This window comes from Rhinichthys klamathensis, unplaced genomic scaffold, assembly GCF_029890125.1.
Source record: "Rhinichthys klamathensis goyatoka isolate OS25496 unplaced genomic scaffold, OSU_Roscu_1.1 h1tg000281l_1, whole genome shotgun sequence".
Classification (NCBI taxonomy): Eukaryota; Metazoa; Chordata; class Actinopteri; order Cypriniformes; family Leuciscidae; genus Rhinichthys; species Rhinichthys klamathensis.
Window position 1 is genome coordinate 519,903 of NW_026606800.1, and position 17,008 is coordinate 536,910.

At 38.5% G+C, this 17,008-nt stretch overlaps 1 protein-coding gene across 4 annotated transcripts in view; it reads left to right on the plus strand.

Annotated features, from left to right (window-relative positions):
- Positions 1–17,008, plus strand: part of dnmt3aa (DNA (cytosine-5-)-methyltransferase 3 alpha a) — a 55,559-nt gene that overhangs the window by 1,862 nt on the left and 36,689 nt on the right. For 2 of the 4 annotated variants that reach the window (XM_056269354.1, XM_056269356.1), the window contains exons 2-3: positions 470–648; positions 9,535–9,642. In XM_056269354.1, the coding sequence (XP_056125329.1) occupies positions 538–648; positions 9,535–9,642 (219 nt within the window). In that variant the 5' untranslated portion in view covers positions 470–537. Of the gene's footprint in view, positions 1–469; positions 649–9,534; positions 9,643–15,844; positions 15,885–17,008 lie in introns of those variants that run through there. The other 2 variants (XM_056269355.1, XM_056269357.1) reach the window with 2 other exon arrangements.

Here is a 17,008-nt window from a genome sequence, read left to right on the forward strand (position 1 = left end):
GATTACAGGAAAGTCATTTCGCTCTTCATCAGTAAAAGCTCCTCATCTAACTGCTCTCCTGATATATCAGAGGTTTTTGAATGAGATTATGTGAAAGTTAATGAGATGTTATATAAAATGAGAGAGCCGCCGACGTTTTTCCCCCAGAGCGTCACGCGCGTTTTGACGCGACGCGTCCGACTGGCAGAGATTCAAACACCCGCCATGTTACTGACTCTCCACATTAAACCACAAACTGGCTGCTGTTTGTCTTCTGTGGACACAAATGATATCTTTTTTACTCACTATCGTGATGTGAAAATATGGGAAACATTATAGACACGCGTCTCCACTTGTGCTGTTATAAAATGTGCCGCTTTTATAGACCTATAACCAGATAAATATTTCATACAATCATACACTATTTGTGTATAAATATAAATTTTTCCTCCATAAATTAATACGGTGTTTGTTCTGTTTGGTTTTGCAGGGAGAAGAAGGATTTGATGGTCTGAAGGTGGATCAGTTTCATCGCCACAAAAGTCTCTCAGCATTTTAATGTATTTTATTTCATTTGCGTTGATTTCAAATGCATCGATCAGGCCTGTAGTGTGTTTTTGTTTCATCATGCCTCTCGATCTGGACTGTGACGCAGCGACGAATAAAACGGTAAGCGAGAAAGGCTAACGTTACTTATTTCGTCACTAGTTTGATCTGTTTTTGAGTGTCTGTGTGTGTGTGTGTGTGTGTGCGGGGGATCCGTGCGGAAGCCGCCAGGCACGGGCATAAAGCGAGAAGAAAAACCAGGCTGCGAGTAAAACACAAGTCTATGCGGTATAAAAGACAACAATAGTTCGCTCCAGTTATAAACAATGAAGCGCGCTCTTACTACGCAGTTTTGTTAATCCGACTTCGTGCATTATGACGGATCGCTCTACTTTTGTCGTGTCATATGGTGACAATGACATCATAAATGCTGTTTTAGTAGGCTATAAACTAAACGACGCTTGAAAATAGGTTTAAAGGAACGAACATGAGAAAATAATTGTCTCTATTCATAACGGATGAATGAGAAAATGCTTTCTCATTTCTGTGTAAAAGTTAGCTACTTAGGCTATATCTATATCTCTATGAGTTTATAGCCTATAAATAAATTAAATGAAGCTCTCTTCCTTCCAGAATATTAGGGTATATGCACTTGCTTTTATCGCGTGTAGAAGCGACAAAACGAGGACGTTCCCTTTATAATCAACTAAGCGTTTGTCCGTTATAACCATATAGACTGTAAAAAAAAATTGTTATAATGGAGTGTTTTTATAGAAGCTTTTTTCCTCCACAAAATCTCTCACAATTCTGAATTAGATGTAAACTCGCAATTGCGAGAAAAAAAGTCAGAATTGTGAGATATAAAACTCGCCTTTTTTATTTTGTGGAGGAAAAAAGCTTCCATAAAAACACTCCATTATAATTTTTTATTTTTTTTTACAGTCTAAGGGATAGTTCACCCAAAAAATGTAAATTCTGTCATCATTTACTCACCCTCATGTCATTCCAAACCCGTAAGACTTTCGCTCATCTTCGTAACAAAAATGAAGATCTTTTTATTTTAGCCTTTTATACACATATAAACATTGATCAGCGAGCATAAACAGAAGCTCAACCGAACTGGCTTGACGCGCAAGAACAAACCTCTTGCGGAAGATCAGACGGGATGCGTAACATGAGAATGAACCTCATTGGTTCTCGCACGTCAAGCGAACATGATTGAGCTTCCGTTTAGTGTTGTGTGAGTTGATGAATGTTTATATGTGAACAAAAGCCTAAATTCAATGGTTTTTTTTCATCATATAAGGTGATCGTGTCTCTTTAAAAAATTTGGACTAAATCACTCAATTCATATGGATTAGTTTTACGACCTCTTTATGAACTTTTTGGAGCTACAAAGTGGTAGTTGCGTAGCTGTCAATGGAGGGACAGAAAGCTCTCAGATTTCATTAAAATGTCTTCATTTCTGTTCCGAATATCTTACGGTTTTGGAACGACTTGAGGATGAGTAAATGATGACAGAATTTTCATTTTTAGGTGAACTAGCGAACCTCTAAGTAAATTAGATGAATAACTTTTTCCAGAGCATCACGATTACTAAAAGCTAATTAGTACTAATATACTAATAGCTACACAATCTCGCCTACTTCCATACTATATAGTAGGCGAAAAACAGTATGTGAGCCAATAGTATATGTCCGAATTCGTAGTAGGCTAAAAAAGTATGCGAAAAGTACTCCGATGACCCACTGCTTTCGGCGAGATTATGAAGTGCACATCAACTGTACATGTTATTATCCCAAAACTGTACGTTCACACCGCCGCCAACTTGAGCTTCCAAAGCGGCCGGAAGTCATTCATTTTCAATGGAAGCTGGCTTTTCTCAGCTGCAAGGAGCGTCAAATCCATCGGCGTCGCGTTTTGAGCGTCAATCAGAAAGTTGAAAGAAGCTCAACTTTATGGTAATGAGCTATGACGCGGTTCAGCGGGAAGCAGCGGCAAAACGCCAGCAACCAACCGGAATATAGACGTCCTTCGCGCTGGCTGATTCCGGAGAAACATACAATGTAAACTTTCGTTCCTACCAAAACATTAGTTCCGAGAAAATGGAAGAGAAGCTAATAATCGCCGTTGCTGGGTTTCCTATCATTTATGACATGACGTTATATAGGGAGCGCATGAGCGCAACTTTTATTTGAAATATTTCCGAACGGTCATTCTAAAGCGGGAATGCAATTCATTTGCTCACGGTGACACCGATTTGACCGCAAATAATAATAATAATAGCTAACTATTCTTTTTTCCCCGACCAAATGTGACCAAAACGGTTATAAAAATGCTGTCATTATAAAAGGTTTCTTCAATGTATTGCTAGTTTTTTTTCTGTTTATTACATTTTATGTTGTGACACTTCTATTCTCCCTGCAACGTCAGAGCGTTCAAAGCGTCCAAAGCGTCAACAAGCTTCCCCGTACTTTTTGACAAGCGTCCTTGACAGGGCGGCCAGAGCATCTTTGACGCTCAAGTCGGCGGCGGTGTGAACGTACAGTAAGGCCACAGGAGAGGATTTATGAATGGCAGTGAAGCAACACAACTGACGCTGTAGGTCACGTGACAGTGACAACATGGCGAATGTAGTACGTCCACATTTCATTCCATAAAGATTTCGAAACCAAATGTAGTGCCTGGGGTTCAGTCTGCAATTTCAGACGCCGCGTTAGTGTCGTACATTGCAATGCATACTTCATCTTAGAATGCAGCATTCTCACCATTGCCACAAGCTGAGACCAAAATTAGCTTAAATTAGCATAGTGTTTATTTACAGTTATTTTTCAGATCGCACTTTTATCAGGCTTTCCACAATTTATATCCATTACATCTGTGCTTGCATGATAGTTTTTAGCCTAAAAGCGACAAAAACAGTAAAGCTGATAAGATATATTGACAAAATATATGTTACTCAACTCAGCTGTACCTTAAGGTTTAAGGAAAGTATGTAATTCTAGTTGGAATAATGTAATGTTATTGCTTTTAACTTGAAGTTATTATAGCATTTTCTATTGTTATACCCACGCAGAGCCACAGAACTAACAGATCTAAACTAATGAAATCTCACCCCTGAGCTAGTCGATAGCTGAAATGGCCCATCTTTGGAATCAGCAGGCGAATAACCACATAAATGATTAGGGAAACTCATTAAAATCACTGATGAACATTAACCTGGGACCCATCAGAGATTTAACAGTCCCACTGACCTCAGGAATCTGGAGAGAACCACTGCAGTGTCATTGAGGTTACGACTGTGGGTGTGTAGGAACGCTCTTCATTTTCCCGCTCCGCTCCTCGTACAGTTTAATGGCCGTTCAGTTGTTATAAATCTGTTTTCAGCTGTTGGAGTCTCAGTAGTTTATGTTTGCTGGCCTTACAGTGGTCAGAAAGCCTTGCCTAACTGATTTATGTGGCTTGGAGTCATGTGAGGTGAAGCGTGTGCTAGACTTTCATGCCACATTGAAGGTGAAATTGTATTAGAGTGTTTTTTGTGTAGTCAGTTTACACCTAAATTTAGACGACAGTGAGTTTGTGACAGAACAGACTGATGATGTTTTGAACTATTACCACCTTATGTTTACTGAACGAAGCTTGTTTTTTACAGTGTGATGTGATTGGGGGGTGAACTGGTGTTCTGCCCCATTTTCATTGGTTTTCATTAACTTTGCAACTTTGGTCTGTTGAACAGGTGAATCAGTTACTAGAGCTTTAGTAATCAATCTTGAACAGAGCAAAAGTTGTGTTTGAGATCATGGGTGTGTGTGTGTGTTGTGTGGTGTATTTTATAGCTTTGCTCATTCAGATGTCCTCTGTGAACCCGGCTGAAGGTATTTATTGGCTGATATAGTATTTATGGCAGCGATCAGATAGTGTTTGCTTTGGCAGAGAAAATCGACCCGTTTAAAAGCGAGTGCTTGCATAGGAGCGCACAAACATTCAGTGTATGTCCTCAATATGCTTTATGTGGTCACACTTTAGTTTAGGGTTCAATTCTCACTATTACAGTTTTTCTCAGTTGTTTACACACATTTTCTGAAAGCATGCCTCATACTCTCAGAACTCTACACACAAATCAAAAAACACACACACAATGGGAAACACCCCTCAATTCTCCTGCAAAATGAAACTTTACTTTCAAAACAATGTTATTTCTTCTCAAAATGGTATTTTGTTTTCAAATGACACACGCAAACCATCATATGAATAGACATTTATAAGAACCAGTTGAACACTGCTGTGCTCAATGTAAAACACTGTGATGAATGGAAAACACTTCTTCTCCATTCGTCATAATGACTTAGGCCTTTGTTTTGTTCAGTGTTACACTTACGTACAGACAGTACATACATAAGTGTGTTGTAAAATATTTGAGAATATTGTTTTTATATTCAGAAGACACAAATACACAGTAACAAATATATTTTACAGTATTTTCCCCACAAAAACAATGCAGTGTACATCCCAACCAACACAAAGTTGCGCATACAGTGGTCTACACATACAAAACAACAGAAAGATTTACTGTATACAGTTTCAGTAAAAAAAACCTATGCTGTTTTGGTCTTTTATGCTAAAGCTCTGATTGCTAATTGTAAAACTGTGTGACAGGTGTTTGTCCATGTGATGAGTCAGTGTGCATATTTGAATGGCAGTGTGTTCCTTGTGAAAACAAGAGATTTTCTACATGAAAATTGTGCCAAATGCAGAGAATTGTGTGTAGTGTTTTGAAAAAAGTGTGTTTTATAACTGCAATTTGAGTGTAAAGCAGGAATTGTGCTTGTAGTTTAGCAGAATTGGTTCAGGGGGTTGGTGCATGAGTTACATGTTGTGGTCATTGTGTCTCAAGTACCCGTATTTGTGTGTAAACAATTGAGAAAAACTGTAACTAACTAATTTAATTACGACTTTTGCCTCAATAAACTCCTAATTACTGCTTATTAATAGTTAGTATTGGGTGGATTAAGGGATGTAGAATATTGTCATGCAGAATAAGACATTAATATGTGCTTTACTAATAAACAGCCTATATCCTAGTAATAAGCATTCTAATAAGCAACTTAATAGTGAGAATTGGACCCTAAACTAAAGTGTGAGCCTCAGTATGAATTCCTATTGGTTGTTATAGATTTTCTTGGTGTTTTTGTGAATGGTAATAATCGCAAACTGTTAAAATGAGAATTTGACAAGGAAACATCAGGATTTGGATACATGGAAATGCCCTGACCTTTTTATATGTTGGTCATTGAACATTGTGGAATTATTTTTAATGATGATGCTTTTTATTATAACTGTATAAATATGATATATAGTTTTAAATTGATTTTGCCATCTGTACATTCTTAAAAATAAAGGTTCTTAATTGGCATCTATAGTTCCACGAAGAACCTTTAACATCCATGGAACTTTTCCATTGCCAAAAGGCTCTTTATAGTGGAAAAAGGTTCTTTACAAATAGTTCTTTTAAGAATGGTCCCCTGTAAGGTTCTCTGGGGAACCCAGAATGGTTCTTCAATGGCATCGCTTTGAAAACCCTCTTTTGGAACCTTTATAGGATAGTAGGATAGGGTGCAGGTGTGTTTTCTTCAGTCATTTCAGCTTATGTGTGTGTAAGTCTGTAATACTCAAGCTAGAGATGGAGAGTGGACTATGTGGAAGGAAGAGAGAGAGAGAGAGAGAGAGAGAGAGAGAGGTGCAGGACCCAACAGACTCGTTCCACCGGGGAACTTCCTCCTGTCCTCGGCCCAGTCTCGTTGCTTGGCAACAGCAGTGGCCCAGAATAACCTGCTGATGACCGAAATAATCTGGAGATGACAAAACCAGACACAAAATGTCTCCTGTGCTCTGATGATCTGATGTAATATTCTACTATACTGTCATGTGGTTTATACTGTAGTTCTCTAATAATACAAGCAACAATTATAACCTATTATTCTATTAGTACAATTAATACCACATTTTGTTTTATACGATTATAAAGGACTGAAGGACTGCAATAAATCATACAATAGGTAATTATGATCTATTTCAGTGATATTTCATGAGATAAAGTACATCACATCATATAAGATCATCTCATGATATAAGTGTTCAATCCATCATTCATCCATCTGTTTATCTATCTATCCATCATTCATCCATCTGTTTATCTATCCATCTGTTTATCTATCTATCATTCATCCATCTGTTTATCTATCATCCATCTGTTTATCTATCTATCCATCATTCATCCATCTGTTTATCTATCTATCATCCATCTGTTTATCTATCTATCCATCATTCATCCATCTGTTTATCTATCTATCCATCTGTTTATCTATCCATCATTCATCCATCTGTTTATCTATCTATCCATCTGTTTATCTATCCATCATTCATCCATCTGTTTATCTATCCATCTGTTTATCTATCCATCATTCATCCATCTGTTTATCTATCTATCATCCATCTGTTTATCTATCTATCCAGCCATCTGTTTATCTATCTATCTATCTATCTATCTATCTATCTATCTATCCATCCATCCATCCATCCATCTATCCATCCATCTGTTTATCTATCCTTCCATCCATTCATCCATCCATCTGTTTATATTGCTATCATCCATCCATCTGTTTATCTATCCATCCATCCATCTGTTTATACTGCTATCATCCATCCACCTCTCTCTCCATCCATCCATCATCCATCAATCTGTTTATATTGCTATCTATCTGTCCATCCATCTATCTATCTATCTATCTATCCATCCATTCATCCATCCATCTGTTTATATTGCTATCATCCATCCATCTGTTTATCTATCCATCCATCCATCCATCTGTGTATCTATAATCTATTCATCCATTCATCCATCTGTTTATCCATCCATCCATCCATCCATCCATCCATCCATCCATTTATCCATCTGATTATCTATGATCTATCCATCCATTCATCCATCTGTTTATCTATCCATCCATCAGTTTATCTATCCATCCATCCATCTGTTTATCTATCCATCCATCTGTTTATCTATCCATCCATCTGTTTATCTATCCATCCATCCATCTGTTTATCTGTCTATGCAGCCATCTGTTTATCTATGATCCATCCATCCATCCATTCATCCATCTGTTTATCTATACATCCATCCATCCATCCATCGGTTTATCTATGATCTATCCATCCATTCATCCATCTGTTTATCCATCTATCCATCCATTCATCCATCCATCTGTTTATCTATCCATCCATCCATCTGTTTATCTATATATTCATCATCCATCCATCTGGTTATTTATCCATTCATCCATCATCCATCAATCTGTTTATATTGCTATCTATCCATCCATCCATCTGTTTATCTATGCAGCCATCTGTTTATCTATGACCTATCCATTCATTCCTCCATCTGTTTATCTATACATCCATCCATCCATCGGTTTATCTATGATCTATCCATCCATTCATCCATCTGTTCATCCATCTATCTATCCATCCATTCATCTATCCATCTGTTTATCTATCCATCCATCTGTTTATACTGCTATCATCCATCCACCTCTCTCTCCATCCATCCATCATCCATCAATCTGTTTATATTGCTATCTATCTGTCCATCTATCTATCTATCTATCTGTCTGTCTGTCTGTCTGTCTGTCTGTCTGTCTGTCTGTCTGTCTATCTTTCTGTCTGTCTATAGTAAAAACCACTTTTGTAACATAAGTACAAAAGAAATAATTTCAGACATGAAAACAGTTATTCCCTTTTGATTGAGGCTGAAGTTTTTGATTGGTCTAATATGAAGCAACACAGAGTAAGAGTTCACATCATGTTTACTGGTGGATAGTTTGGGGTTTTCATATCTCTGATGGGCTTGAGGTTAATGTTTAATGACTATTAACATCCATTCACTCATTTGTAGAAACACTCCCCTGGTGACCCTTGACCTTTGGGGACTGATCAAACTTCATGTTGTTTCAATGGTTACGACAGAACGATTTATGAGAGAGACAGGAGAGTTCATGAATTATATCTGCACACTGTGTGTTGTGGTTTCATGGTTGTGTGTGTTAGGACTAGTGGATAAATAACATTAGTGGGCACATGGTTGCCGGGATTGTTGCCAGGGAAATGACCTCATGGTTTTGTTCAGGAGAGCAGCATCATGACCTCCTGGAGACAGTTGCTAAGCAGTTTTCACCTTAGTAACCGCTGCCTCTCTCTCTCATCTGACTGGATCCCCACTGAGAGAGTCCAGACGGATCATCTGTGTGCGTGTGTGTGTGTGTGTGTGAATCTGAAAATTTTTATATTAAGTCCTTAAAAGTATTTTTTATAATATGTATCAAAGTCCTTAATATTACTTTTTTTGTTATTTCATTTTTTATTACATTTTAATTAATTGTATTATATTTTTTTTCATAAAATAATATTATTATTTTTCCTAAAATATGAATTTTTCCATAATATTATTTTATTTAATTGTATAAAATGTTATTAGGAAATAGCAACTTATTTTAATTTATATTGAAATAATAAATAAAATAATTTAATTCTATTTAATTTTATTGACTTCTTGTCATTGTTTACTTAACAGGTGTTTGCTAAAACAATCATCGTTGTTGCCGCTACTCAATATTTGTGGGAAATATATTTTATAGAGAATACCTTCTCAAAGTATAAAGCAATTGAGCCAGTGTTACTGACGAAAGAGAAAGAAAGAGTGTGTGTTTGCGTGTGAGAGAGAGAGAGAGAGAGAGAGAGAGAGAGAGAGAGAGAGAGAGAGAGAGAGAGAGAGAGAGAGAGAGAGAGAGAGAGAGAGAGAGAGAGAGAGAGAGAGAGAGAGAGAGAGAGAGAGAGAGAGAGAGAGAGAGAGAGAGAGAGAGAGAGAGAGAGAGAGAGAGAGAGAGAGAGAGAGAGAGAGAGAGAGAGTGTGTGTTTGTTGTAGTGCTGACATGTTTGTGTGTTTGTTTGTTTTAGAGTCCAGAGGCAGAACAGGAAGTGTGTGAGGTCACACATGAAGACAGAGTGACGGACACACCAACACGAAGAGTCGGACGACCCGCTCGAAAACGCAAAACACCAGGAGTGAGTACATGTGCACATATGCACAACCCTGGCACTCAACATTAACACAACGTGTGTTCTGTGGATGAAGCCGCATGCTCATCGCCTTGTCTTCTGAATGGCAGTGATTCAGTGAGCTGATTTGAATGTCTGTGAGCCATGACTGAAAAACGAGCAGCTGATCAAATACTGCATGAGACTCCAGTTCAGCCCTGTGCGTCTGTGCGCTCGGTGTGTTGATTTAAAGGGACAGTTCACCCAAAAATTACAATTCTGTCATCATTTACTCACCCTCATTCCAAACAGACATGTTGTTATTTTTTCATCGGAGAAATTTTGATGAGTCTTTACAGAGCTGTTTTCCAGAGACTAGCGCTCTAATTTACAAAGCATTATGAAATTCCTTACTTACAGTTTGTGATGTAGCTGCTGTTATATCTTGAGTTGTTTCTTAAACATCAAACCAGCATATTAGAGTGATTTCTGAAGGATCATGTGACACTGATCATGTGACACTGAACACTGGAGTTATGATGCTGAAAATTCAGCTTTGCATCACAGGAATAAATTACATTTTACAATACATTCATATAAAAAATGGCTATTTTAATTTGTAATAATATTTCACAATTTTCCTGTTTTTCTCATATTTTTGATCAAATAAATGCAGCCTTGGTGTGCAGAAGAGACTTCTTTCAAAAACATTACAATTATATTACCAACCTCAAACTTTTAAACGGTAGGATGTGCAACAGTTGCAATTCATAGTGACCACATCTAGGGCATGAGTCATTTTGAGTAATCTTATGATGTTTTTTATGTCCTTTTTGGAGCTTGAAAGTTGCTGTCACTATGAATTGCCATTGTATAGAAATTTGAGTTGCGTGACTTGCTTCTACGGTGTGTTTTTAGTTCTCACCAGCATCTGTCCCCATTCACTTTCATTAAAAAAATCTTTTAAACTCCTTTTGTCTTATCACGGAAAAAAGCAAGTCATGTAGGTTTGCAATGATATGACGGTGAATAAATGGTGACATATTTTCCAGTTCTTGGCTCAACTATTCCTTTAATGGAAAGGCTACTGTAGTTGGGAGGCGACCAGAGACACACATCATCTGTTTGACTGTAAAAATGACTACATGTAGTAGTTCATTCAGATGATGATCCTAATTTCTGCAGTTAGACTAGAGGTCTGCACGGGCTTTAAACTGAAGCCCGAACCCGGCCCGTACCCGCGATCATTTAACCCGACCCGACCCGACAATTACATTTACATATTAAGCCCGAACCCGACCCGAACCCGAGGTCCATTCTGTTTCTCACAGCAAATACCATTTTTTCACGTCTGCTGTCTGTCTGTATTGTGACTGAAATAGCGCGCGAGAGCGGTAGCACATGCGCAAAACAGTTTTATGATATAAATGATATGATAAAATAAAACAAATAATTTATAAAAATTATATTTATATATATATATATATATATACACTCACCGGCCACTTTATTAGGTACACCTGTCCAACTGCTCGTTAACACTTAATTTCTAAGCAGCCAATCACATGGCGGCAACTCAGTGCATTTAGGCATGTAGACATGGTCAAGACAATCTCCTGCAGTTCAAACCGAGCATCAGTATGGGGAAGAAAGTTGATTTGAGTGACTTTGAACGTGGCATGATTGTTGGTGCCAGAAGGGCTGGTCTGAGTATTTCAGAAACTGCTAATCTACTGGGATTTTCACGCACAACCATCTCTAGGGTTTACAGAGAATGGTCCGAAAAAGAAAAAACATCCAGTGAGCGGCAGTTCTGTGGGCGGAAATGCCTTGTTGATGCCAGAGGTCAGAGGAGAATGGCCAGACTGGTTCGAGCTGATAGAAGGGCAACAGTGACTGAAATAACCACTCGTTACAACCGAGGTATGCAGCAAAGCATTTGTGAAGCCACAACACGCACAACCTTGAGGCGGATGGGCTACAACAGCAGAAGACTCCACCGGGTACCACTCATCTCCACTACAAATAAGAAAAAGAGGCTACAATTTGCAAGAGCTCACCAAAATTGAACAGTTGAAGACTGGAAAAATGTTGCCTGGTCTGATGAGTCTCGATTTCTGTTGAGACATTCAGATTTTAGAGTCAGAATTTGGCGTAAACAGAATGAGAACATGGAACCATCATGCCTTGTTACCACTGTGCAGGCTGGTGGTGGTGGTGTAATGGTGTGGGGGATGTTTTCCTGGCACACTTTAGGCCCCTTAGTGCCAATTGGGCATCGATTAAATGCCACGGCCTACCTGAGCATTGTTTCTGACCATGTCCATCCCTTTATGGCCACCATGTACCCATCCTCTGATGGCTACTTCCACCATGTCACAAAGCTCTAATCATTTCAAATTGGTTTCTTGAACATGACAATGAGTTCACTGTACTAAAATGGCCTCCACAGTCACCAGATCTCAACCCAATAGAGCATCTTTGGGATGTGGTGGAACGGGAGATTCGCATCATGGATGTGCAGCCGACAAATCTGCGGCAACTGTGTGATGCCATCATGTCAATATGGACCAAACTCCCTGAGGAATGCTTCCAGCACCTTGTTGAATCTATGCCACGAAGAATTGAGGCAGTTCTGAAGGCAAAAGGGGGTCCAACCCGTTACTAGCATGGGGTACCTAATAAAGTGGCCGGTGAGTGTATATATATATATATATCATTATCATTATATTTGAGAGAGAGAGCCTGTGTGTATGCAGATATTGCACATCTGCGCACGTATGTAGCCTACTTTCTCTCTCTCGCGTGCCGGTTACCACAGCAAGCAGGCAAAGCACACGGCACGCAAACTATATATAGCCTATTTACATAGGTGTCATTTACACTGGGGACGCTGGGGACATGTCCCCACCACTTTTTGAAATGGCTGATTTTGTCCCCACCACTTTTTGAAAGCATTTGGTTAAAATGTTCTGAAAAATCAAGCGAACCAAGAAATGTTAAAGGGGTGGTTGATTATGATTTCACTTTTCTAACTTTAGTTAGTGTGTAATGTTGCTGTTTGAGCATAAACAACATCTGCAAAGTTACAACGCTCAAAGTTCAAAGCAAAGGGAGAGATTTGCTTTTAAAGAAATCGCTTTTTAAGGACTACAACAAACGGCTGGTAGAACTACACGAGCTTCCTCCCGGGTTAGTGACATCACACACACCCTAAGATTTACATAAACCCCGCCCCCGGAACACGATTTATAGATTATCAAGACAGAATATGCTAATCAATGACTAGAAGATAACTACACATCAGCTACATAAACTCATCAACTAAACATTCAGAAATGTCCTGTTGCTTCTACATGTTGTCACTTCTTCTTGAGTCTCTCCATTATTGTCTGACTCCGGTTTGAACATAAACATTGATATTTTCAGTGCATGTCTGTGAGGTAAAAGGACACAAGCTGTTGAAGCTCCGCCCCCTGTGCCGGGAGCAGCAGCTCATTTGCATTTAAAGGGACAGACACAAAAACGGAGCGTTTTTGCTCACCCTCAAAAAGTGACAATTTTAAAATGCTATATAAAAATATCTGTGGCGTATTTTGAGCTAAAACTTCACATACACACTCTGGGGACATCGGAGACTTATTTTAATCATTATGAAAAGGGCATTATACCACCCCTTTAAAGGTTTATTTGCACAAAATAAAACATGCAATGCAGTTTAAATACAGAAAGAAACAATGCACATTGTCCAAAAAAATAAACTATTACTGATTCTAAAATTACCCAAAAACATGCATGCATGTTGGTTTCATCATCAGAAGTTTCGCAGTCAGACATGTTGTCAGCGAGTCGCGCTATCAACAGCTGATCGGAACGTGCGCACTGTTGACGTTGACAGCAGCGCGGATTGAAAGAAATGGATAGAAAATAGTGCCGATTAAAACTGAGGTATGAATTTTGTTGAATTTTGCGTGTTTTTTTTTGTGGTAAATTAATCAAGCTTTGAAACGCAAATCATTTTTTCACGTAAAAACGCACAGTTTTGTGGCCCCGGAAAATAACCGGGAGTACTTTATTGAAAAACTTCCAGCGGCCAGAACTCTGATTAGGGAGGTGACAACAGAGTGGGTCAGTGTGTATGCACTATAGTGCTGGTAAGGATTGCATACAACTTCATGTCTTAAATGGGCGAACTAACCCTTTAATGTCGAGCCCTGTACAGTATGGTGCTTCGGTTGAGCTGGTGTTGCAGGGACTGTTACATGTGCAGTCGACATTGTTGAGGGTTTTATGCAGAGTATTTTCGTGTTGTTGACTGGCTTATGCAATGCCCATTTTTGATGCGCCATTATTCAATATTTTTCCCTTCCTGCTGTAATGTTTTTTTCATCTGATCTTTTGTCCCCACCACTTTTCAACACAAACTGACGCCCCTGCCTATTTAGTTTTTCTTAGTTAAACCCGAACTCGACCCGAACCCGAGGCTGTTCATTAAACATTAACCCGAACCCGACCCGAAACCCGCACATTTTTCGGGACCCGTCGGGCTCGGGTCGGGTAGCAGACCTCTAAGTTAGACCCATTTTACTCATTGCATCAGTATAGTGATGTCAGGGATAGGGATGGGACGATTACCGGTTTCACGATAAACCACGATAAAATGTCCTGGCGGTTAGTATTATCGTTTAAAATTTAATTATCATAAAAACCGTGTTTGATTATCGTGATTTTGAAAACTCGCGGTAAATCCTGTCCAGCCAGAATCAGTCTGACGCAGGCGCGCAGATGCAATGTTGTTGTTTTTGCGCGAGAAGACATGGCGGAAGGCAGTGACAGCGCACGGGAGATTTTTCAGCCATCCAAGAGGACAAAATCGGAGGTATGGTCGTATTTTGGCTATTACAAGAGTCCCGAGGGCAATTTAATCGAGGATGGGCACCCTGTCTGCAAATCTTGCAAGAGGAAAGTCGCTGCAAAAGGGGGAAACACGTCAAATCTGCTAAGTCATCTAACGTTACGTGACAACCACCCACTGAGTTAATTTGTACCTTAATAGCACAACTAACTTGGGCAAATAATTAGACAAAAAATTTATTGGAGATGAATTATTTAATTATCTCACTTGTAATTATTGCAAAGCTTCCGCGAAGAGAAAAGTTTTACAGCAAGTGGATTTGAGCCAAGACGATCGAACATATTCAAACTATTAAGGGTGACATTTAAGGGATAATGTATTGTATTCATTCATAGTAAACTTATTACAGTTTTATTTTTAACCACAGAAATAATTTCAGGGACATGAAATATTGAATTGTGATTAACTTAATGTTTTTAAATCTTGCCGGTTTATAAATCCATTATACAAGTTACAGTGTCCAAATCAATCGTAAAGTAAATGTGATCACTACAACAATATTGTAGTAGTATTAATACTAAATTACTCTGATTTAATTTTCAATACAATCAAAACTGAGACGCAAGACATACACATTTGAATGAAACCAGAGATTGCGTCCACGGTGATCCGAGACATGGATGTGCGCTGTGTAGTGCTTTGCTATTTACAACAGTCATTATAAGTATTCCAGTAGTTTAGTCACCCTGACCCAACCAATATATTTTGTTCATTTAAAGTGTGTGCGTGCGTGCGTGTGAGTGTGTGTGAGAGAGAGAAAGCGATTTATTATTTATTAATAATAATAATAATATTCAGTCATACACACATCCATAAGTGTTATTATCATTATTAATGATAGGGTTTAATGACGGGTTCATTAAAACCTGCACTAGGAAAACTTATACCTCTCACTCTCAGGGCTCCATGTTAATGTTAATATAATGTTGATGCTTAAAAAAGTGCATATAGCTGCTAGCCTGCTAATTGTATTTTTTGTTTGTTGATTTTCAAATGTTTTCAGGGTGAGCATCAGTTCTTTTTGAACATTTCCATCTCATTTTAACAAAACCGTGATAATATTGATAATCGTGATAACTTTGGTCACTATAATCGTGATATTAAATTTTCATACCGTCCCATCCCTAGTCAGGGACAGCCCCTATCATTCATCCACCGTGTGTCGTACCTGTGTGACTGAACCTGAAACCCACTCATCACTGAGAGCATCGAGACAGGACAGGTTTACCCGCTCTCGCTGACAGAAACAGGAAACTGTGGCTGCAGCAGATGTGGTCACATGACCAGGTGGAAGTCTTAAGAGAGAGAGTGAGAGAAAGAAAGAGGTGCTCTAGCCTGTAGCTCTCTGAGGATGGTAAGTTTGTATTGATGTCTTGCTAATTGTTTTATTTGAACATTATGATGATCATTTATCAGATCTTCTTTCTTTACATTCATGTCTGTCATCATTTAATGACCATCTTGTTGTGTTGGAAAAGTCAATGGGGTGCAGCACAACATTCATTGTATTGACTAAAACTTTCTTCAAAATATCTTCATTAGTTTTCATGGAAGACAGAAAGACATGCAAGTTTGAAACCACATGATGACAGGATTGTTTTGGTGAACTGTGATCTAAAGGCGCATGCTAAAAGTCAATGTTAAATGCTGCTCGCAGCCATTTTTTACTTCTGTAATGTGATGCACTTTCGAGTGTAGCAGGATGTTCAACGAGACAAAAAAAGTAGAATGGGACTTGCTGTTATTGAATGGAATTGAACCAGAACAGAGCCAGCTAAAATAAAATAAGTGTTATTTATTGCGCTATTTTTCTAATTATTTATGTATTTGCTTTGAAATGGAGCTTTTAAAGGTGTGGATTTTTCAGGCAGAAGCATCATTGCAATCAGATTGTTAGTAAAATACACCACGAATCAAGTTAAAAAAATTACGCCATGCTTTCTTGTTTTTACTAAACTAGTGCAGTGCCCGTGCAAAATCAGTTATTAGTTCAGAGCATAATTGCCAGTTTTAGCATTGAGATCAGGCTATGTTTGACTGGTTAACTACTATCCAGTTAACGACTGATAAAACAACGTCAAGCACAACAAAGGAGAACACATAAACGGCTAACTTGGTTGTTTCAAAGATGAAAAGTAAGCATGGCTTACACTGGAAAGATGGGGATTTGCCGTCACGATCGGTAAGAGGAGAGTTAACTTTGTTTAAGCCTGCATAGCCTACATGAGGTATCCTGTTGAATGGGCAGGGCAACTGTTTAACATAGCATACTCAAAGTTACAGTAATAACTTAGCATTGAGACCAGGCTATGCATCAGGTCACAGGTTCGCGTTTAAAGTCTGTTTAGAGAGAACGCCGTCGTCTTAGTGGCCCCTAATGTAATAACAAATGATAATTTTGCTGGAAGTGAATCAATCAAAACCAACTTTAGCTGGAAATAACATTATTCAAAAATCGCTATAAAGCCAAAACAATCT